Genomic DNA, 23,548 nt, shown 5'->3' on the forward strand with positions numbered 1-23,548 from the left:
TAGCAAAATTGGGCGAAGTTTCAATTTCACCACTTTTTTTGTTCTTGTGTCTTCCTAATTTCTCTACTTTTCATTGCCTAGGCAACGTCAAGTGCATGCCATATAGTTTGACCACTTTTGGTTGTTGTGCCTTCCCAATTTCTCTCATTTTCATCACCTAGGCAATATCAAGTGCATGCCAGAGAAACACTAGGATATGAGAATTGGAAGCAATAAAGCACTCGTAAAGCATGACCAATGACATACGCTTCTTTGTGTGGATGGCATCGAATGAATGAGGCTTCCATAAATGTCAAATCATGCAAATGACCTAAGCTCTATTTAACATAAGTGGACAAGGAATGATGTGAATCTAGAAGACATTTGAGCAAAGTCATCTATAAACGTTAGAAGAATATAACTTCTCCACACATAATTTGGAAATCCTGAGAGCTTGACATCAACTTTCAAGTTTATGTATTTGAAGGACGGTGTGAACTAAATTGCACTTTATTCATTGGGAAATGATTAAGTGCTTTAGCTTGGATCTAGAATTTCCCAAGCATTTTGCACATTGTATGTTGCAAAAGGGCATCACACGATGTGTGATTCCAAAGAGGAGAAACATTTGCAAGATGTGGTAAAAGGTCATTTTTTGTCTCAATTCAAATTGTATCATAAATAGCACATGCAAGTGTAAATTCCAAGCACCAAATAATTCCATTTATTAACATATAAGTAATAGAGAATTCAATGGTATAGTAACAAAGACTTCAATTGTATAACTACAACTATAAAGTATCAAGAAAATATTTAGATTTCCTTCATGCAAAAATATGTGGCACCTAACATGTTCTCAATTGATGAATAATATGCCAACATGTTTAATGTCATGGATTCATTATGTACACATGCTTTACATGTTCTTCTTTTGTGATATTCCTATAGTGTGGTGCACACTAGATGTCCAACCATGACCCTAAGAGGAGGTCAAACTAGTGTTTACCCTAATATTGGCGACACTTGTAGGCACGTGTGCCATTTTTAAGCTTAATAACACTTAATGCTAACTACTAAAGCAAACCTTAAATTAACCACACTTTATACTAATGAATAACCAAGACACGTTCATCTTGTTTAAAATGCTTAATCACATAAAAAAGTACAAGGAAAACACTTTATATGTGATACTTAAGTGTTGATGAGTTCATTAAGCAAGATTACAATGAGACAGAGAGTTGTGAAAACGAAAAGGTTTAACATAGACATGAGGAGATTGAGGACAGGGTAGAAAAAACTTCAAAGTTGCCTTTCATAATTCCCTTGTACATTAATATCCTTGGCCCTAGGTCCTTTCACTCGCGAGATCTATGTCGGGAGGAGGGGCACACTAGGTGGGTGAGGTGTGGTTATGAAGATTTCCTTCCACTACGAATCATGCTTTTGTGGGTGGAATTGTCGACTCTCTAGACCAAGAGGTGGATAATCAAGGAAAGTTACAAAGATGAACAAACAAAACAAAATAAAAACACTACACACATCAACATAAGGATGTGTGTTGTGTATGACATGATAAGGATACATCAACATGGAAAACATGGTCTCTTGTGGTGTACCACTAAGAAACTTTAGAGCAAGCAGAACTACCATAACAATAATTGTTGTGGGAGTAGGGATGGACATTGGTGTAGACATAAAAATTTCTTGTAAAGGGTACATGCAAGCAAGGGATTTGGGGCATCAATTCACAAAAGAGACAAATCAGTTAGGGACCGACAATATGAGAGGAAGAACTTGAATCTAAATGTATATAAGAAACATGGCATATTGTAAATTGTTGGGAACTACTATTTAATAGGTATAGTTAATGTCAATGGGATTGTAATGTGAAAAGGAACCCTTTAGGGTTTGCGCCGATATAAAAGGGCATGTAAAAAAAAGGCATTTGGTTGCTCTAACGTTGGAGTGACCTTTTGGTTCTCATTCTCCCATTTACATCTACTAATTGCCTCTGTTACGAGCATAACCATAACCCTAGTTGTGGGTTACTTTGTAAGGATGAAGGGTGAGGATTTAGTTATCTCAATCCTATGGTGCCAGACAACTCACATGTGCCTCATTCTTCTTGAAACCCAATATATGATCCATGTCCATACACGGTGGTATGGGACACAAGGGGGGGGACTTGGATCTTTCTCTTACCTTCACTAGGGGGTGGGCATGTGGATTAGCATCATTTTTTCCTTCTTTTCCTCTTTAATTTTGCTTAGCATTAATTAAGATTCTGACTACCTGTTTCCTTTGAGGCTTCAATTTTATATCTACTTAAGAAGCATTTGAGGCTTCAATTGTTGCATGGAGTGGAGAGGTAAGTGCTTTTATGTGTTGATATATATGTGGTCTTTGCCATTGGGGAGTGACGTCCCCCCAATCCCTCAGTTATCCCATCAAGACGAAGGTGACCTTGTGAAACTCGGTACTGACTCTTACAAGTGTACCTCTCCAAGGTAAGAGTTTCATCAGCCTTTGTGGGAAATCGTGATTTAGTTGTGTGATTCAAGCCAAGGCCGATATCCATTGGTTGAGGTGGAGGAATGGGATTCGAACTTGAGAATGAGGTAATGGTCAAGGGTGTTGATCATTTCAACAATGAACATGAGACTCATTGCTCTTGGTGGAACTTGAAGAGTGTCTCATGCTAGAATATCCAACCTCAAATTTCACTACTATTGAAGGTAGTAAATAGATACAATTTACTTATCAAGTCTCTTCATCAATCTTATCGAAGAGGATAAAAATTTCGTATCCTCGATGTTGAGAACTTTGATGAATACACCCTATTTGAGATGAACGAATACTTACTTGCAAATAAAAGTTCTATTTCTTTGATGTGGGGAACCCGAATGAATTTTTGACAATGGGGGAGAGAGAGAGAGAGAGAGCCTCGATGGATGTAGTTTAGTTGGTAAGGTTGCTCAATGGAGATCAGGTGGACATGAGGGAGATAGATAGATAGATAGATAGATTGTATTATCGTATTCGGAGGTCAAATATGACCTATGAAACCAAAAAATTTACATTTCACGTGATACGTGTGAAAGTGAGTAGCGACTCTCGATGTTCAAGAACTTTACCAATGAATGTTGTAATTGAGAGTGCATATTGTGGTTGTGAGACAAATTTGTGCAAGGATTGGGCTTGGTCGAAGATGTGTGGAAAGCATGGTTGAATATGATCAAAGGCAGGGCATTGTATCAAAGTGTGATACTCAGACTCTCGAACTTGTTTAGGGAAAAGTGTACATAGTCGACCACTCTCATCACTTGTGCCCCAACGCCCCATCGCACATCACAATGCATGTGAGCTAAGTCTCATGGAAGAAATGGTTTGAATGGAAGCCAACAGAATGGGCTCTAACCTGTATCAATGTGTACAGTTTTCCTATTCCGCGAAGAATATGGTTTTGTAATGACATGCAACATGTGTAGTATAATGTGTGAAGCATGACCGTCTACATTTTCCCCATGTCATGATACATTAGCATTACAAAAAGGCCTCATTTATAGAGGAATCTAGTGATGCATCATGAAGCAAATGTGTTGCATCCCATCTACCAAACCACTTTTTCATATCTTGCATCCAACCGGAACAATTGTTTTTGCTTTTATGCGTCTTTTGAATCTTTTTGCTTGCTTCCCATGTGATTCTAGGAGATCGATGCGAGGGGCTTTTTTTAACCTTAAGCATGTACTCAACAACCCTTTCCATGGCCCTGATCTTAATGGGAAGTGATCCCGTCTCAAGGAGGAGGAGGATGTATGGCGTTTGTTTCTTAACTTGTAAAAACTTTGTAATAAAATGTTTTTGGATATTTTCAAACTCTTTCCAAGTAGATTTAGGGATGCTACCACCCCATAGAGAAGTATCGGTGTCACCAAAGTGTCGAAAAGGCATTTCTTGAGGACCCAACACTTAATATCTCCATGATTGCATGTGTTCTCAAATGCATAATATGCTCGCTTTCCTGCCTCTAAGTGATGTGTAGCACATTCATTCCATCTATGATTTGAAGGAACTTCAAGGTCAAGATATTTGAAGCATTCCACACATTCAATTGGCTCATTATTGTACATGATGCATAGCTTATCTTTTTTTTGGCTGTTCATAAGCATAATCTTAGTTTTAGAGCTATTGACACTTAATTTAATATGCATGCAAAATTTTTCCAATGCCTTCATAAGCTTTTGCGCATCTCCTAAAGTATTTGCAAAAGGCACTACATCATCTACATATAACAAAAGCATAATGTAAACATTCCCAATTGCAACTTCTTCAACACCTTCCTTTTACAAACTTGGCAACCATGTCTTCCCATTCATCAATGCATAGACCAAATAGAGTTGGTGAGAGTGGGCATCCTTACTTAACAACAATAGTGTTATTGAAAAAATTTGAAAGTTTATTGCTCATACACACACAACATATAACATTCTCATATATTTGGGAGATTGCAAGCATATATTCACTTGGCACCTTGAGTTCTTCCATTCACCTCCAAAGATGCTCACGAGGTACCATATCAAAAGCTTTCTTAAAGTCTACGAAGCAACAATATAAATCTTTACCTCCAATGCAACTTTCTTCCATAAATACTGGAAGGATGACAAGGTGATGAATGGTGCTATGATGTTTTCGAAAGCCAACTTGTACATAAGCTCTCTCACCATTTTTTTCAGCCCATGCAGTTATCTTTGATTCCATTATGCATCCTAACAGTTTTGCCATTAGTGAGCCAACCATGATGGTTCGATAGTTGTTTACGTTATTTACATCTCCACCTTTATGTAAAGGTTTGATCCAATATGTAGTCCAATTGTACGACATACCATGTTGCAATGCATGATTAAACATATCGTTTATCCATGTATGTGCTTCCTTTCCCATCCATTTGAGCATTTTAGCCTTTATACATCGAAGATTGCTCGCCTTTCGAAAGGACAATTTCCTAAGTCCTATGCATATATCTTCAATTGGAGAGAGAGAGAGAGAGAGAGAAAGAGAGAGAGAGCCCAAATGGATGTAGATCAATTGGTAAGGTTGCCCAATGGAGACCAGTTGGTCATGGGTTGAACCCCGACATTCCATAGTGGCATCTAGTGAAATAAGAGACATTCCATAGTGGCATTTAGTGAAATAAGAGACATTTATGGAGTAGTAGAGAGGTGAGAAGATTGGGTTTTGAACCCAAGATATAGTGCTAGTAATGTAGGGTAAGCTAATTACGATAAGAGAGAGAGAGAGAGAGAGAGAGAGAGAGAGAGAGAGAGAGAGAGAGAGAGAGACAAGAGTGCCCATATGGATGTAGGTTAGTTGGTAAGGTTGCCCAATCGAGACTAGGAGCTTAAGAGAATAGAGAATTGCGAGGAAATTGGGTTTCAATAAAGTAAATCAAAGACATGAGATCAAATGAAAAAGAGAACCTGCTGACCAAAGAAGAAGTCAATATGTTTTGTATCTCATGTACTTGCGACGAAGTCTTAAGTTTGTAATGAAGAAGAAGAAGAAGGAGCAGTAGCAGAGAAATAAGAAAGAAGAAATAAGAAAGAAGAAAGTCGTCGACGACGAACGGAACTCTTCCCTTCCCTTCCGTTCCCCTTCCCGTTCCATGCTCATCTCTTCAAGAAGCACACACATCACTGATCAGATTATTCTCTCTTTCCGCCATGGATTCTGTCCACAGAACTTCTTATTCTTCCTCTGTTTCTGCAAAACCTAGACTCGATCGCAGGAACGCACTCAAGCTTTCAGAATTCGAACCTTCGTCACCTCGCATTTCAGCATCAGCAGCATCATCATCATCGTCCTCGGGATCTTCTTCGTCTTCTTCTTCTTCACATCGCAGGCCTTTCTTCAAGAAAGACACTGAATCCACGAGCTTGACTCTGACAGGTGAAGATAGTGAGAGTCAAATCGACAGAATTTGTGAAGAACTTGGGCTCTCAGGAGGAATTGATGCGTTTTCTATACCACAAGATGTGTGGGAGGCAGGAAAATCAAGGACACATTCCATCGATCGTATTACTTTGTCAGACTCAGGTTCAGGAAACAGTTTCTCATCTTCGACCACGTCTGGTTCGATGTCTGCTTCATCGAACGATTCTTTCTTCTCAGAATCTGGTATTGTTTTTACCCCGTCTGGTTCTGTAGAGATCGCTGAAGGTCTTTTACCTGGGAGAAATCATGTTGTTTCTGGTGCTCTCCATCTTGCCAAAGATGAACAAAAGCATGTCAGTGAAAGGTAAGTTTTTCTGTCTGTCATTTTTCATTGTTAACTAAGTATATAAGAATATCTGAAGGAAGGTCATCAGAGGAGAGTTTTTTTTTTTTTTTGCTTTCATTTCCCTTTGATAATGAAACATGTAAACATCTCAGCTAGTATACAGTATATACAAGGTGTAGGTTTTTAAAGAAATTCACATCTTTTGAATCAGATAGTCAACAATGTGCGGTATTTTAAAAGATAGGTCTTAAGAAGAGAGAAAAACTGTTTGATGAGAGATTGATAGCTTTCCAAAGGCTAGTTAGGACACCGATTTCAATAGTGTCCTATATGGCTGTTGGGGAGGGGAGCTTTATAGGAGAATGAACACCTACTTTGAGAAGTTGATAGCTGTCAGAAAAGCTAGTAAAGATGAGTAGAGGATGCATCCACCTATTTTCTTACTTGATTCCAGCATTTTCACAGGATAACTAGGGAAATTGAGCATTCGATGCAACATGAAACTTCACTTCCTGCACCTCCAGTCCTACGTAAACCACTTCCTGATGCTACCTCTGCTGAATATGAAATGGAGGAATTGATAATAGCTGATCTCAACCATCAACCTATTTCATCAGAGTACTCAACCCAACAAGGAGAAGCCTCACTTATTCCACCTCCAAACCAGAGCAAACCACTTCATGATGTTCCCTCTGCCCAGGATCTAGAGAAGGAATCCAGAATGATTGATGTCAGTGAGCAACCTGCAACTGTTTCAGAAGATCTAGAGAATTCTAGTGTTTCAGAGAGCAATCTTGTTCGACAGTCTGAGGAAGAATTTGTGTTCGCATCTCAAGTTGTACAGCAAAATAAAATTTCCGCTGATAGAGATATCCCCTCTTTGGTGATCGATCCAGTACCTCAAATTTCCCTTTCGCGTGTAAACATCACATCATGGAGAAAACTGGATATGCTAGGCAGTGGCTCATTTGGAACAGTATACGAGGGGCTTTCTGAGTAAGTTTTCAACTAGATTGGAACACTTTTGAGTATTCTTTCCATTTAATCTGTAGTCAGAAATTTTCATCCTATAATATTGCAGAATTACATTTTGAAATGCTATGAAGTGTTTCTTGTATTTAACCCTTTATACTATTGGATAATTACATTAAACATTAACCGTCAAAATCAACTTATTAGATGAGATGAATGCCATTTAGTGTTCAATTTCACTTTTCTTTTCCATTTGTTTTGGCTGATATATATCTCTAATAACGAGAATCCACCGACTCTTGTAGTACACCATTGGTAGTAATCACTTTCAGATTAGATCAAGGTAACAATGCTGGATGAATTCATTCTTCTTGCCCACTCCATAGTTTCTCAAGAATTTGTACTAGAAAAAGGATTCTAAATGTATCTCCATTTCACTACGAAAATGTACTATGAAAAGACTTCCTGATGTGTCTCCATTTGACTGCAATTAAATGGGATAGGATTCCTATTATTCACAAGAACTTTCATTCTAATGGTCGTGGATGCTGCTGGATTTTGGTATGATCCAAGATCTGAGCTCAGGGTATGTATTTGATCGAAATGGAAAATTGATTATTTTAAGCATGTAAAACTTAGTGCGTCTTCTCATTCAATTGCAGCTTGCTCAACTTCCATTTATCATTGCAGGGATGGAATATATTTTGCAGTAAAAGAAGTTTCCTTGTCAGAGAATGATAGTAAAGCGCAGCAATGTGTTTCACAATTGGAACAGGTACATGAAATAGCTTATACATTTGTCTTTTTTTTATGTCATCACACATCTAGAGATTTATGAATTAAGTTGTCATACCGATGTTTCATTTGTTTTTCCATATTCTCTCTCTTCTCTCTTCTCTATTTTCTATTTTCTATCCTCTGTCTTCTATTGTTACCCTGATGCCCATTTAGCATTCTGTGTAGCATTCTCTTTTCTTCTCTCATCACATTGCTATCATACTTTGTTTTTGATCCTTTCAAATCTGCAAAGATCTCTTCATTGATGTTAGAAGATCTTAAACATCTGGGGCAATATAACATCATTCATCAACCAGAAAAGTTTATCACCCTGAATGATCGGAGAAGTGGCTATGCCAAACCAAATACAAAACCTGGCTCAATTTTGAAATCTTGATGTCTAGTATTTCTTGATTCCTCATAGCCGTCAACCACTGGAATGATTCTCGCTAGGAAGAGTGCCCAGGTTGGCGTGATTCCACTTGCCATATTCTTTAGCTTGCATACATTTTCTTGGTGTTTAAATGTCCTGGGATATGCATTCCATACATTGTATTTAAGGAGAACATCAAAAATAGAATTTTGTGTATCCCAATCTAAAACCATTTTAATTGTGGATGGATCCGTTGGATACCCTAAGGAGACTACATATCCCAGAAACTCCATTTGAGTGGGGTTGAAATTGCACTTCTCTAGTTTTTGCCATAGAAGCTTTACTCTCTCAATAGTTGTAGAACTTGACAAATGTGGAAATCCTCCTCCCCTTCAGTCTTTGAGCAGATTGAGATGTCATTCAGATAAACTATGGTGACAATGTTGAGGAAATCCAAAGTCATTTACCATATGTTGGAAAACTATTGGCGCAACCTTATTCAATCCTGAATAATCTTTTTTCTTAACAAAAATGTTGGTGCACTAGCAAGGAACCTAGAATTTCAATTAAATCCACCAGCCAAATTCTCATTGGTATATCCTTAAAGAACATTGAGGTTCAAAAGCAAGATATTATGAATTGCCCCCCATGCAGGCTCCTTCCTTGAATATAGATCAATAGGGCAATTATATGGTCAATGTTTTGGGGCCATGTTGGCCATCCCCTTGTCGAAGGCATATGCAGAGTCTTGATGATTAGTAGCTGAACCTTGGAATCGTGGGAGATGAGTGACAAAATACATAAAGTGATCATTGTCCTCATAGGTGATGAAGTTATTTAACCACAATGACCTCAACATTGGGAACTTTCGATCCTCTTGATATTGTACATATCTTCAAAATGATGAATGGAACTGAGTATTGCTGCAAGGTTTATGGCAGCTCTATACCAAAAGACTTGGATCATACCAAGGCAGCCTCTTCACCCAAAGATGGCCTACTACAAAGATTATTTCATGAACTTGTCAGAGATCATACAGAGGCTGAGGTACATGGCTGTCAGCCTCATACGAGGGAGCCTCTTCCCCTAAAGATGGCCTACTACAGATTATTTCGTGAGCATGACAGAGCTCACACAGAGGCTGCGGTGTATCCCCCATAGTGCTCACAAAGCAATAGGACAGCTTAGAGTTTCATCTCACCAACTAGGGATTGAAGCAGGTTAAGCAATTGGCATACCTAAAACCGAAAGAGTTTTCAAATTATCTGAAGGGATCGGAAGTGAGGAATATTTTGTGTAGGTGCCCAATTATTAAGCACATCAGAGAGACATATGTCACCTGTTACATGAGTACCAATACCATTCGGCAAATGAAGGAGAAGGCTGACCCAGAACTCTTTGGCCAAATCTTTCTTGAGCTTCAAAAGCATAGACAATCAACCCTTGAAGCAGCATGTGGGATGCAACGCCAATTGCACATCCCTGCTTTCTTCTGATGATCCACACCTCCACTTACAACGTGCCAAGGATTCACATAGCAAGAGAGGAATGATAACTACAATGAGCGAGTACATGATATAAACCATTATTAGATCAGGGAGATAATTGCTCCATGTCTGATCTGCACAAGTATACCCAAATACACATGTTGAACTTTGTCAAAGCCTCATTCCACTACACCGACCTTCAATATGATGTCCAATCACCAAATACTCCTTCCGTACATTTTATTATGCACTTAATGCTTATAAAACATCTCCAAAATCATTCCACCACAGGCATTAAGATCATGTTCATGGATGTTTAGGAAACCTAGAGCTTTTGTTTTTGCATGAATTCATCCATATTCATAATCATGATTTGTCTCAGAGACTGATTTTGGCCTCTAGTAGACATAAAATTTCTTTCTTTCTTTTTTTAATTATATTTCTAATTATTATTATTATTTAGTTACATTCATTCTGGTTTGCTGTTCTCAAAGATAAGACAACATTTTAAGATGTAATCTCTTGTTTGGTGTTATAGAACATTTCGGCCTCTCAAAAGGCATTAATATATCGTTCTTTCTTTCTTTCTTTATCTCTCTCTCTCTGTGTATACAAGTATGTCTTTCAGTGTTTTTTTATTACTTGGCTTATGGAGTATTTGGTTGTGACTGCAGGAAATTGATGTACTTAGCAAATTCCAACATGAGAATATTGTTAGATATTATGGTACTCAAAAGGTTAGTAATATCTAACTAAGATTTCTAATATTCGTTTCAAAAATCTAGAATTGGCTTTATTTTTTTTCTAGAATAGCGTTCTTGGTAAAATTATGTTCCCTATATCAAAGGAGAAAGAAAGAAAGAAAGAAAGAAGGAAATATATATTAACGTCTTTTAAGAGGCCAAAATGGCCTATAAGACCAAACAAGAGATTACATCTTAAGTGTCTCAAAAGAGAAAGAAATGAGTAGATATTAAATAATGGTATTGTCTCAGTTTCTCTTATGAGTTACGTAAGAAAATCCACTAAGGCTAATATTGTCTGGGCAAAACACTATAAGAATTAACTAGAAAGACAAGAATAATGCTGGGAAGAGAAAATGACATAAAAGATGCAGTAATCAATACAAACCTGTATCAGACAAAGCAGACCAATGCCACAAATGGGTAGCAATCTCTTCAACATATGATACTCTTAGTTAATATGCTATGCCTTGTTGAACATTCAGGATTAAAGTAGAGTGACAATGTTTTTACTTATCATAGCTAAGAAAGTGTTTTATGAATATGCTTAAAGAGTGTATAGGGTTGGAGCTGTTGACTGATCACATTTTTTCATTTATGTTATCTCTATCATTGTGATGCAAGACAATCTAATAATGGCCTTTTTTGTAACTCTATATTTAGTTCTCATGCACAAATCATTATTTGTCCAGAAAAAGTGTGAGCTTAATTTTGGTAAAAAGTTTGTAACTGATTATATCTGAAAATTTCACGCACGATGTAAATTTGTGGTACTAGAAAATTGTATCTATCAAGTAATGAAACACTATTTTTGCTTGTTGACAGGAACCAGACAAATTGTACATATTTTTGGAATTGGTCACCAAGGGGTCCCTTGCCTCTTTGTATCAGAAGTATCCATTATTTGACTCTCAAATACGGATATATACCCGACAGATTTTAAGTGGTTTAAAGTATCTGCATGATCGCAACATCATGCACAGGTAATATTCATTCTTTATTTGTGGTTCTCCTTATAGCAAACTAGGTTTTTAAGGACCTCGATAATGGGGCTTACTTCAGCATTTTGCCATCCTAGGGATATCAAATGTGCAAATATATTAGTAGACACTAATGGGAGGATCAAAGTTGCAGACTTTGGACTAGCAAAACAGGTTTCTGCAAACTGTTTCATTAGTTTTATGCTTATCCATTCTTGTACTTCATTTTTTTGCTGCCTATGTAAAGCATTCTAGGTGCAGTGTTGCTGAAAACTGAGTTGAAAATTATTGCAATGTGTGCAGATTTCAAAATTAGATGAGCTCAAATCTTGTAAGGGAAGTGCGTATTGGATGGCTCCAGAGGTTAGTTTTATCTCATTTTATTCATGTTTCTTTCTAATTAGGATTGTGTCTCTCCAATGGCATGGTAAACGAGCGTTTCTCAAGAAGTTTCATACTTCAGAGGTGTAGCTAGCCACTATTGATAAGGAAATTTGATACATCAAGTTTTATCCATATGGCCTTTAGTCCCATAAATGGGTCTGTGTATTTGTTTATATACCAATGAACCTCTCTCAGCAGACTTTTTAACAATCCATCTTCTATGATATTGAAAGGAGATCAATCTTTTCCCCCCCTCATAAGGGTACCTTATCAGGGTTCTATTCTTGTAGGAAGTTAGAATAGGTAGTTATAGGTATGTGCCTGTTGAGGTGCCATTTGTGTTATAGTTGTATTTGTACTTAGAAAGCATGATTGGACATGCTAGTTGTAATTCAATTCTGATCAACTAAAGATGAATTGATCATTCATGTAATAATGGGTAAACTTGGTATAAGAAATTGGAAATACATCAAGTGATTGTGTTGTGAACGCCAAAGTGACAGCGTAATACCTACCGTATATAATCAAACCTTTGATAGTATTTTGGTTTAGTTTCTATTTCACTTCTTGAGTTGCATCTGTATTTTCTCACTTACGATCTGTAGATATTGCTCTTGTGGCACCAAACCATGTTGTTGTAATCATGTTTCGGGGCTCTACTAAACATGTTTTTACTAATGCTTCATGTGCCAAAGTGCACTGCTGAAGTGGACAATAATGATTATGGTACATCAGTCTCTAGTCCCATTACCCATAAATGTTTGAGTTATTCCTTGGGACATTTAATGATGAAAATCTCTGCGTTCTCGTTTTCTTTCTCAGTTACACGTGGCTATATCTTCTTTTGTCAAATTTTCAGGTTATCGACCCAAGGAAGACGTATAGCTTTCCAGCTGACATTTGGAGTTTGGGTTGCACTGTCCTTGAGATGGCCACAAGGGGTCCTCCTTTTGGGGACTTAGAATGGGTATGTAGTTCTGTTAATATCAAATTATTCATTAATCTCTGATTTTTGAAATACCAAGGGGCACTCAGGGAATTTAGTGAAAATGAACGGAATGTTTTGGTAATAACATATTTTTTCTTTGGTACCATTATAGCATCGTGTATTGTGGAAGGTCGGACATGGAGAGCCACCTCCAATTCCTGACTCATTACCAGAAGATGCAAAGAATTTCATTAGAACCTGTTTGGAAGTTGATCCTACGAAGAGGCCTTCTGCTAGTCAGCTTTTAGAGCATCCCTTTGTCCAATATACTGGTCGCTCGGGGTTTACTCCCAAGAATTCCTTCTGTCAAGAGTCTTTAGAGATTCGAATGGCGATAGAAACTAGTGCTTCTGAGGGGTGATGAATCAGGAGTCCTTACTATATGTCAATTCTATGGCTTCTACTGATGCATAAAGTCATGGTAAAGCCGTGGTTTGCATATGATCCTGCTGAATGTATCTTTCTCACAGGCTTACATGGTCTCATTTATCTCATATATATATGTTGTGGCCTATATGTAAAAGCTTTGATATCTCTGGAAGATATTCTCGGCAGAGCTCCCAAATTGGTTTCTTTTGGGTGTGTTGTTATTACGATGGTGTACTCAATGTTCATTGAAATACAACCCACTTATATCCATTTTGTACATATGCTTATACATATTATACGCTTCAGATGGCTATTAAAGAAAGTGACATTGATGTCTGCTGAATCAGGAATTCCTATTCTGTGACAATTCTTTGGAATTGAACTCTAGTAACATAAATCCATGCCTGAAGCACGAATGCAGCTTTTGCATATGCTCCAGCTAAGATGTATCAAATTTTGTTGATAAAGTATTTCCGGCATATGTTAAATGGAGAAGTTTGTGTTGCTAATTGTCTTCAAATGTACTTATTTGCTCATTGAAAAATCAATATAAGCTTGGTAATTTACATAGTATTACTTTCCATTCGCGCTACTCTTGAACTTTGATGATGTGAATAGAGATGGCAGCATAATCTTTTGGCCCATGCAATGCTCAAGGAATCAATTCTAGTCCTCGAGGTGGACCTTTTGGTAACATCCATTTTGCGTTCAAAAAGTTTTTATAGCAATCGCAATCATTGTAAAATTGTTAAAAGTTTGATGATGTACTTCGGTTACTTTCATAGATGCCACTCTTGAGCATTGATGATGTGAATCTGGATGCTAAAATAATATTTGGTTCCTGCCTCCTCCAAGTAGTCAATTCTAGTCCTTGAGATGGACCTCCCACTTTCATTTTATGTTTATAAAGTTGGAATGGCAATGGCAAAACCATGCTTTAGAAGTAAACTTTCGAAGCATCTGGCAAACATTTACTACTGGATTGTGATATACATTTTTGGCATCATGAGAACTGAGCTCAAGAGAATGGTACAACAATCCGAGAAAGGGAAGTACTTAGACACACTGCAAAATGCGAATTTATTCCAACCAACCATCTTGATTATGGTGCTTCTTGATCATCCACAACACAAGTACTAATAGAATTTGCGGCCAGACCATTCCCATTGTAATCTGGGGGTGGGTCCCGGAAGAAGATGCTACTGTGGTAGAAGATCCGACCTATAATTAATGCTTCTTGTCACCAAGAACTTTTGTTATGGGAAACCAGATGTTCTACTTTCAAATGGAAAATGGTCGCAGATGAGTTAAGAGGAAGAAGAATCGTTGTCAAGTTGAACAATGACATAGAGTGGAATTCACATAACTTTTTCAGGAGAAATGGTCTAGGAAACCTTCAGAAACAGGGGAAATTTCAGAGGTAGAACAACAATTATTCAGAAACAAGGGAGTTTCCATGGTAGTAACACAAGTATTGAAACAATCCGGTGTGTTGTGATACCACCGCGTGAAGCCAAGCCAAATGGAGGAAGATTGTCATTTAAAGAAGAGTGATCATTGTTACCAATGGGTAGGTGGAACTCACAAACTACTCCACAAACTTAAAAGTTGATGCTCATGAGAAATGTTTGTGATGAGCCATATAGCCAATTCCATGTTGGCAAGTGCACATGAGTTTGGTTGCGTCGTGTGTGGTTCATAGTCTTGATAGCATCCAATTGTTAGCTTGGGTTTACAATGGGTATCTCAGCAATTGTGATCAACTCCAACTCAATCAGTTAGTAAGGGATTAGAAGGGACAAAGACTCATTGACAAAACACCACCAAGGATAGTAGAGGTTATGGAGTGCAAAACATTATATCATCGTGCTGAGGTGTCTTGTCACACAGTACACTATAAACAGGAATGGGCGATCCGAGTCCACAAACTTACGACGACAAATACATTGGGATTAGTAGACAATCAGGATAGATACTAGAGTATTAAGAAGTAAACAATCAATACTTATTCGATACTTAATTAAGTGGAGAAATTGGAGTTGTGATAGATTATAACGACGACACACTTAATTAATCTCTGCCTTTTTAAGCTATTACCAAAGGTTTATGTAGTTGTGGTTTGGCATAGGGAAACATGCGATGTTTTACGTGCTCCTAAAAAACAACCTGTTTGTAAGTATATCAATGTTCTATCTTAATTTTGTACTCTCGTTCTATTTTCACGTATTTATATTGGTATCCTAATTGGATTATACATGCTCCTTCCCTGGATGGCTGGCGATTGTAGGACCAATCATCGTGCATGGTTTCGAGAAGGGTTTAGGGAATATGGGGATGGATGCTGACACCACTCACTCAATCTACTACATCAACATGTGCCCTTTTAGAAATGATAACAAACATCCAAAGTGCACCAAGGATTTCTCACGTGTCCCAACCATAACCAAAAACCTATCAGAAAGATGAATGGTAGAGCAAGTTATGGAAGTCTAATACAATAGACATAATTGTATCATTTAAGACCTCAAGGATAAAGGTTGATTTGTAGTCACAATGCTGAGAATCGTCGATATTTGTCCTCAATGAGAACAATAAGAAATCCATTACATTTGCCGAAAGACAGAAGGTTGTTTCAAACATAGAGATGTGCCACAAGAGGAAAAACCACATCAACCTGCAAAAGCTGCGTACAATGCACTCTAGAGTCACAAGCAAGACTTCCAATTTACAAAGAAAATCAGATATGTGAAACAAGCAAGAGTAAACTTGGAACGCTTGATGTTAGTGGAATTATGTTTCTACATTCCTTGATGCATCTCTCTTACTCAATCTATAAAAAAGCATTTAGTCACTCATAAACATATATTTATTTAAGACATTGCTATCCAATGCCTCAATACTTGCTAGTTGTGCTTCCCTCACATTGAGGCAACTACTATTAATCTGATGCTTGAGCCTATTTTATTGAATTATTGAATCCATATATTTCTCTAGTAGTTGCTTTTGGATGTTTGCATACCAAAACAAATGAAATGTACCTCTTTATTAGCAGGAGCAAGATGAGTACAGCATATTGTTGGAGTCACTTGGAAAAAGATGGCATATAGCTGACCACAATAGACAAAATATGCAAACGAAAATATCATTTATATTATTACCAGCTCCCCTGTCATCACGAGAACCTAAGTTCAATCCTTTGCCATGGGCTTAGCCTCATCCCATAAATCACAATCGGTCTCAGTTGGACATTAAAAACATTTATCCCATCTCAATAGACCCTAAAGTTCTACTATGTACATTCTCCTAAACACTTATATGTGTTCTTGATAAACTTTACATTTTTACCACCCACTTTCCCACTTTCTCCTCGAAGCTTGTGTTCAAAAACTCTCTTACAAACCAAGATTTTTGTGAAAAATATACAGAGAAATTCGAGTATTTTCTAACATGCATGTTCGTAATTGCATTCGAGTATCTAAACAAGGACAAACGCATGACAAGATCCTCCATTAGAGGCAAAAACAATATATTGAATGCTTCAACTATTTAAAATCTAGGCCATTGTGACCTTTTTAGTTTGCATTCATCATTAAGACTATAGACTATCCTTATCATCATTAAATCCAACCAATGCTACAAAGTCAGAGTCATCATCAATGCATCTTTTCTTTCTCATGGTGATAAACAATTTGCAAGCTATATCTAAGCGCTTCTCAACACGAAGCATAGTAAAAAAACACTTTTGTGCATCAGAACTAATGGGATCTCGGCACTTAATAATATGTTTACACACATCCAAAGCTTCATCTACCAAACTTTCACTGCTTAAGTTTAGCAATAGGAAGCTTGAGATATCACTCGTGGGTTTAGGACCTCTCCTCAATAATTCCTTGTACATTTCCATGGCATTGACCACATGCCCAAGTTTATACATACCAAATATGTAGATCCTATAAGAATCTATATTCCAAGTGAGTGTCTTTTTATGTTCTTCAGGTTGGTTTGAAAAGTTGGATTTTAATCTATTGAAAACTATTGTTGCTTCATCATGCTTACCAATGTCAAAAAGGGATCGGAGGAGGTTGTTTAAGGAATGAACCCTCAATATAGAAGGCATCGTATGCACAACATTCTCAAACTCCTCTATTTGCTTCATAACATCATCTCCATACAAAGCACATGCTACTTCATGAGACCCAAAGATATTAGGCAAGCAACCACTAGTGATCATTTCCTTGTAAAACCAATGCCCGCATTCTACTTTTCCACTCTCTGACATTTGGCAAATGGTTGTTATATACACAGATAAATGAGGCACAATACCTCGATTTTTCATGCTTTCTAAGGCCAACATGGCTGCATTGGATTTCCCCATTTTGCTAAACCCTTTAATGAGAATCTCAAACAATTTTTTGTCTGGCATAAGCCCATCTTGCAACATCCGATTGTAAAGATGTTCAACATCTTCAACATAATTTTGTTTGAAAAGAAACTCCAACGCACAAGTATATAAAGGAACAGTAGGAGTCACCTTCAAGATATCCATGCCACACATTGCTTTGACAAGGCCATCAACCTTTCCTGCTCTCTTCAATCTGTGAATAAAAATTGAAAATGCATAGTCTGCCTTTAAATGATGTTTTTTCATCTCATTGAGGAGGAGCCAAGCATCATTGAAATTTCTCTTTCTTGTCATCCGTGCAATTATGTGAGTAAAAGCTTCAACTGTCGGCTCATAACCTTCCTTACTACTGGACCAATTCAAGAAATGCAAAGCCAATGAAGGATCTTTAAGACCTTTTACCACTTCAAAAACAATATCAGGAGTAACTTTACCTATGATTCTTTCTATCTTTGTCCAAATCTCTGCACACCACGCCTTTTCATCCAACATGAGGGATAAAACTTCCTTAGCTATATCAGATATAGCATGCTCAGGTTCTGCAGGTATAATGCTAGCGTTCAAAGATCGATTTCCATAGCTGAAATTATGCTTCATACATAATGACGCATCATCATTACATAGCTTTCCACTCTCTTTATTTCCTGTTCCACAGCTGAGATGATGTGTTGCACATGTGGAAAAAACATCACCATCATGATCATCATTATACAACTTTCTAGTCTCCTTAGATTGAGTTTCATTGCTGAAATGATGTTTCAGGCATATGGAAGAAGCATCACCATCACCATCATCTGTTACCTTTCTAGTCTCCTTTAATAGAGATTCACAGTTGAAATGTTGCTCTCGACATGTAGTAGAATCATAATAACGATCGCATAGCTTTGTGGTTGCATTAGATAGGTTTCCATTGCTGAAACGATGAATTAGGCATGTGGAAGCATCACCATCATTATCTACCCTTATACCATTCAAAGATAGAGTTCCATAGCTGAAATGATGTTTCAGGCATGTGTAAGAAGCATCTAGCTTATCTTCTCGAAGTTTCGCTGAATGCTTACCATAAAAACGCATGAATAATGGAATCATGCGAAGGTATTGTCTTGCATAACAATTAGCATACCTTAAGAAGGGCGTAGGTTGGGGCGTATGGTGAAGGTGTCTTCTCTGATAAACATCAGCATATATGAACAAGGGCATGCTATGAATGTATCTTCTTGCACAGCCATTCAATTTGTGAACAAAACTGCTTGTACTCATGAATGCACCTGTATTAAGGAGAAAAGTTTAATTGTTTGCATTACCCCTTCAAGCTCCTCTGTATAGATTTCTTCCTCATTAGTCCATCACCTATTCAGCATTCCTGGAATCGATTAATTCCAGAATCCATCTATCTATCTCCCAAAACACAGTATTACCTTTATTTTCTAGGAAACTTGCAAACAACCGTGAAAACACAGCAGATGGGCAAAAACTCCAACCCGAGCTCTTGGATTCATGTCAGAAGACCTTCTGATACCACAGGGATGCCTCTAATTAGGCCTTGTTCACATGAGTGCCTAGCATTCTGAGTACAAATTGTTCCCATCAACATTGGGTGTTTCGCAAATCGGGTGCTTTCGATTGTCGAGTAACTCGTAAACCAAGCAAGAATTCGATATTCATAGATTCAGTTTGTATATGGGGCAGGGCCACACTTCGCTTCTACCGTTGGCTACTAAGTCAAGGGGCAATTCTATCTTTTTGTCGATTTATTATGTGTTTGGTTTGTTGGCTAGCAAAACATGCGAGAACTTGAATTGTCATGATGATAGTGAACGGCTTGTGTACAACATGTGACAAGTTAATTTCCAAAATCCCTCACCGACTTCTCGGCATGGTATGTCCTAGGGGGGTTGTTGAATGAGCCATTGTTTCTCATAAAAAATTACAACAATCTCTTTCTTTAGTAAATGTCATTTTGCTTCATCAAAGTTGAATTATTGAGGATTAATTTGAGTCATGGACACCTAGTTCTTGATGAATTGTGCATTTGGTGAATTAGTTGCACACTACTCAATAATTAGGATTGCTTGTAGAAGAAGCTCATGTAGTGATTATTTGGCATTTGAACCTTAAGCACAAGCAATGAGTTGGTGCACTTGGGGATTAAGTAATCATGCATCATTTTAAGGCGGAATAATTGTCCATGCCAATATCGTTATTCATCAATAAGCAAGGGTGTTCAACTAGAATGTTTTTTGCATGCCACGGGAAAAGACATCCATTTTTACAAAAATTGTGACATTCTTGATCATTGTTGGTATCATATATTGGCCACTTGCAAAATCTCCCAACCAACCCACCACCATGAACCATGATTCTCGGGGCAATTAGTTGTGTAAAGATGCCACAATTTGACCATGGTTGTGTAATGATTATGGCTTGGGAGATGACCCACCACTCAACTAATTGGAAGGATTTGGTTGCTAGGTTAGACGGGCTTCATTGTCAAAAGAGACAAACACAAATAAGTGAGGACACCTCAGTTCATATAAGTAATAGTAAATAATTATAGGCAACTGCTACATCATCACTACTACTGGCAAACTATATGGCACCCATTCATACGTTGTGTGCGCATCTCCAAAAGGATCTTGCGGGCATGACTAATCTCTAATTAAGAATGTTTATACGTTCCGAATGATCTAGAAAAACCGTCATGTACGACCCAATCAGTATTCGGGGACACGAAATGAGAAATCGGTATTCAGGCTTCGGTGACGACGTCTACTATCTTTGTCTTGTGAACGTGAAATGTAAGTGAAGGAAGAACCAATAGATTTTCCGGGGTTCCTTGGCATTCCCTGAAGGCTGTGATTTCCTTCGTGTTTTCATCCTGGTGTGAAACGTGGCACTTTCTTCATTTTTATGATCGTGAATCCGTTTTCACTAAACGCTGAGAGAATTTTTGTGCTTCGGCTATGGTGATGCGATGACCTCTGTTCTCCATTCTGCATCGTTCCCACCCACAGTTCCTCGTTCTGGAGTAAATGCTCTGTTCAGATGAGGCCATGCCTGAGCTTCCCTTCCATTGAAGAGATGTACGTAACCTTGCAAGGAACCAAGAAAGACTTGAAATCATCAAGACACGCCCATGCTTTTATCATAGAAAGAGGCCTGAATTCACACTGCTTTCTAGCATCCTGTTTGATTCGCATGTTCTCTTCATGTGGAAGCTTAATAGATGCAAGCCGAGCATTTTCTCATATACATGAACACAATGTATTTGCTTGTAGTGCTATGATTCTATCATATGTTAACCATGGCTATGCTGAGCACGCTATTGAATTGTATTATCAGATGGTACATTGTAATATAAGATCAGATGGACATGCTTTTGTTGGTGTTATCAAAGCATGTTCTCTTGCTTCATCTATTTCAGATGGAATGCTGATACATTCCCATGTGTTTGAAAGTAGCTTCGAGTTAGATATGCATGTTTGCAATACACTCATAGACATGTATGGAAGGATTGGTCATATGTATGATGCTCACAATGTATTCAATTTAGTCCCCAAAAAAGATATTGTAACGTGGAATTCACTCATCGGTGGATGCTCCCAATGGTCAATGGTACAAGAAGCTCTCCAATATTTCAAGAAAATGCAAGATGAAAGAATTAAACCTGATGCTATTACTTTAGTTAATATTTTAAAAGTATGTAGAAGTCAAGAAACCTTGGATGTAGGCAAGGTATTGCACTTCTATATTGTAGAAGATAACTCTAATGTCGATGCATTTGTGCAGAGTTCTCTCATCGATATGTATTGTAAATGTGGTAGTGTCGAAGATGCACGAGTGATATTTAATGCATTTCCTATGATTGATGTAGTAACATGGAATGCCATCATCGCAGGTTATGCATTGAATGGACAGGCTTTAGAAGCTATGCATCTCTTTGAGAAAATGCACCAATCTCAAATTTGTCCTGACAATATCACCCTTGTAAATATAGTGAAGGTAATCTCAGAATTTCAAGATATATCTCTTGGAAAACTTATTCATGCCCTTGGTATAGAGATAGCATGTGAAATGGATGTTTTCTTTGTGAATTCCCTCATTGACATGTATGCGAAGTGCACAACCTTCATTGAGGCCCGCTTCATATTTGATAAGTTTGAAAAGAAGGATGTCGTTAGCTGGACTGCAATAATAGCGGGGTATTCCCAACATGGTAACATAAATGAAGCTTTACAACTCTTTCATGAAATGCAGCAAAAGGGATTCAAGTCAAGCATTATCACTTGGAATGCGATCATGATGGGATATGCCCAAACCAAGTCAGGTGACATGGCATTTAAGGTTTTCAAGCAAATGCAACAAGAAGGTGTAATGCCAGATAGCACTACATTTGTTAGTATCTTAAAAGCATGTTGCACTGCAGTCGATTTAAATCTATACAAACTAGTCCATGCATTAATTGCTGAAAACAATGAAAATATCAATATATTTGTTGCTAACACTCTAGTCGATTTGTACACAAAATACGGGGACATAAAGGATGCATGCAAAATCTTTTGGGAATTGCCAAATCGAGATCTGGTGACATGGAATATCATGATTGAAGGTTTTGTGGAACATGGTCACAGTGACGAAGCTCTTCGGTACTTGTATCTTGTGTACCAAAGTGGCTTGAAACCAGATAAAGTTACAATACTTAGCACACTAAAAGCTTGTTCAATAGTGATAGCCCCGAGAATGGGCATGTTAATCCATGAAATTGTCATTGAAGATAGTTGTGAGTTGGATACATATATCATGAGTTCACTAATCGATATGTTCTCGAAATGTGGGAAACTTGAAGATGCTACAAGGGTTTTTGATAGTGGGTCGAAAGAATCCATTGAGACATGGAATGCAATGATTGCTGGATGTGCATTCAATGGTAAATACAAATGGGCAATGGATTTGTGTATTAATTTAGGACAACATGGTGTCAAACCAGATGGCATTTCCTTACTTTGTCTAATGTCAGTGTGTAGCCACCTAGGCTCAGTAACCGATGGTTGCAATTATTTTATAACAATGAGAGATGAGTGTAACCTTAGAGCCATGCGTGAACATTACAACAGTATGATTGATCTTTGTGGCCGTGTAGGACAGTTAAAAGAAGCATATCAAGTGCTTCAGACAATGCCATTGGAACCTGATATTGTGAGTTGGATTTCTTTGCTAAATCATTGCCAAACTTATGGTAAACTTGAGTTCGCAAAATCGTTTCTATATCATGTGATGGGTACGGGTCTTGGTAAATCCTTGGCATTCACACTTATATCAAACTTCAATCAAGATTCCATGTTGCACAGCTCTGTGTATGCAGTCCAACATAGAAAAGATATGGAGGTTAATGATGAGGCACACAATTTCATTGAAGGAGATCAAAGTTATGCACATAATTCACATGTAAATTCAAAATTAAAGAGCTGGAATTTATTTCTTAAGAGTTATGAGTGTGATGTTCTTATCTTCTAACAAAAAAACATAAGAATAATCTTGAGAAGCCAGCAAATCAATGAATGAAATACTCACTTTGTAAAATTATACAAGTAACATGGTCAAGGAATCTTATATTTATCATGATCACTTAATCGAGAAATTATTTGAAACTTCTTTTTGTGTTCGAAGCAAATATTGGTCAACCCACAAGGGTTAACAAGATTGTGTGGACCATCATGATGCATTCTAGTTTAGGTAGGGATCATCAGGTGCAACCTCATAGAAACAAACAAGAGGAAATGCCATAGGTTTCTGTGGCCTATTAATCTTTTTACA

The 23,548-nt window shown here is 37.6% G+C and overlaps 3 protein-coding genes across 5 annotated transcripts; 2 read left to right on the forward strand and 1 right to left on the reverse strand.

The window, feature by feature from the left end:
- Nucleotides 1-5,612: 5,612 nt before the first annotated feature.
- LOC147868963 (mitogen-activated protein kinase kinase kinase 1a-like) lies at nt 5,613-13,609 on the forward strand. Of its 2 annotated transcripts, XM_087325205.1 has the most exons (10): nt 5,613-6,075; nt 6,187-6,277; nt 6,725-7,255; nt 7,922-8,006; nt 10,543-10,605; nt 11,437-11,594; nt 11,690-11,765; nt 11,895-11,954; nt 12,835-12,942; nt 13,076-13,609. In XM_087325205.1, the coding sequence occupies exons 1-10, from the start codon at nt 5,703-5,705 to the stop codon at nt 13,322-13,324; spliced, it is 1,794 nt and encodes a 597-aa protein (XP_087181331.1). In that variant the 5' UTR covers nt 5,613-5,702; the 3' UTR covers nt 13,325-13,609. The 2 variants fall into 2 exon arrangements, with proteins under 2 accessions (XP_087181331.1, XP_087181330.1); XM_087325204.1 differs by having other exon boundaries at nt 5,613-6,277.
- A 3,305-nt stretch (nt 13,610-16,914) lies between these two features.
- LOC147868964 (pentatricopeptide repeat-containing protein At5g15010, mitochondrial-like) lies at nt 16,915-19,262 on the reverse strand. 2 transcript variants are annotated; one of them, XM_087325210.1, is made up of 2 exons: nt 18,716-19,262; nt 16,915-18,637 (listed from the first exon to the last, which is right to left on the reverse strand). In XM_087325210.1, exons 1-2 carry the CDS (start codon nt 18,992-18,994, stop codon nt 16,928-16,930), a joined length of 1,989 nt encoding a protein of 662 aa, XP_087181336.1. In that variant the 5' UTR covers nt 18,995-19,262; the 3' UTR covers nt 16,915-16,927. The 2 variants fall into 2 exon arrangements, with proteins under 2 accessions (XP_087181336.1, XP_087181335.1); XM_087325209.1 differs by having other exon boundaries at nt 16,915-19,262.
- Nucleotides 19,263-21,016: 1,754 nt separating this feature from the next.
- Nucleotides 21,017-23,248, forward strand: LOC147868965 (pentatricopeptide repeat-containing protein At3g57430, chloroplastic-like). Its single transcript, XM_087317192.1, has one exon. The coding sequence runs from the start codon at nt 21,017-21,019 to the stop codon at nt 23,246-23,248; it is 2,232 nt and encodes a 743-aa protein (XP_087173318.1).
- Nucleotides 23,249-23,548: the final 300 nt, after the last annotated feature.

This window comes from Azolla caroliniana, unplaced genomic scaffold (assembly GCF_043228905.1).
Source record: "Azolla caroliniana isolate FFs.n. ecotype wild unplaced genomic scaffold, voAzoCaro1.0.p SCAF_1, whole genome shotgun sequence".
Taxonomy (NCBI): Eukaryota; Viridiplantae; Streptophyta; class Polypodiopsida; order Salviniales; family Salviniaceae; genus Azolla; species Azolla caroliniana.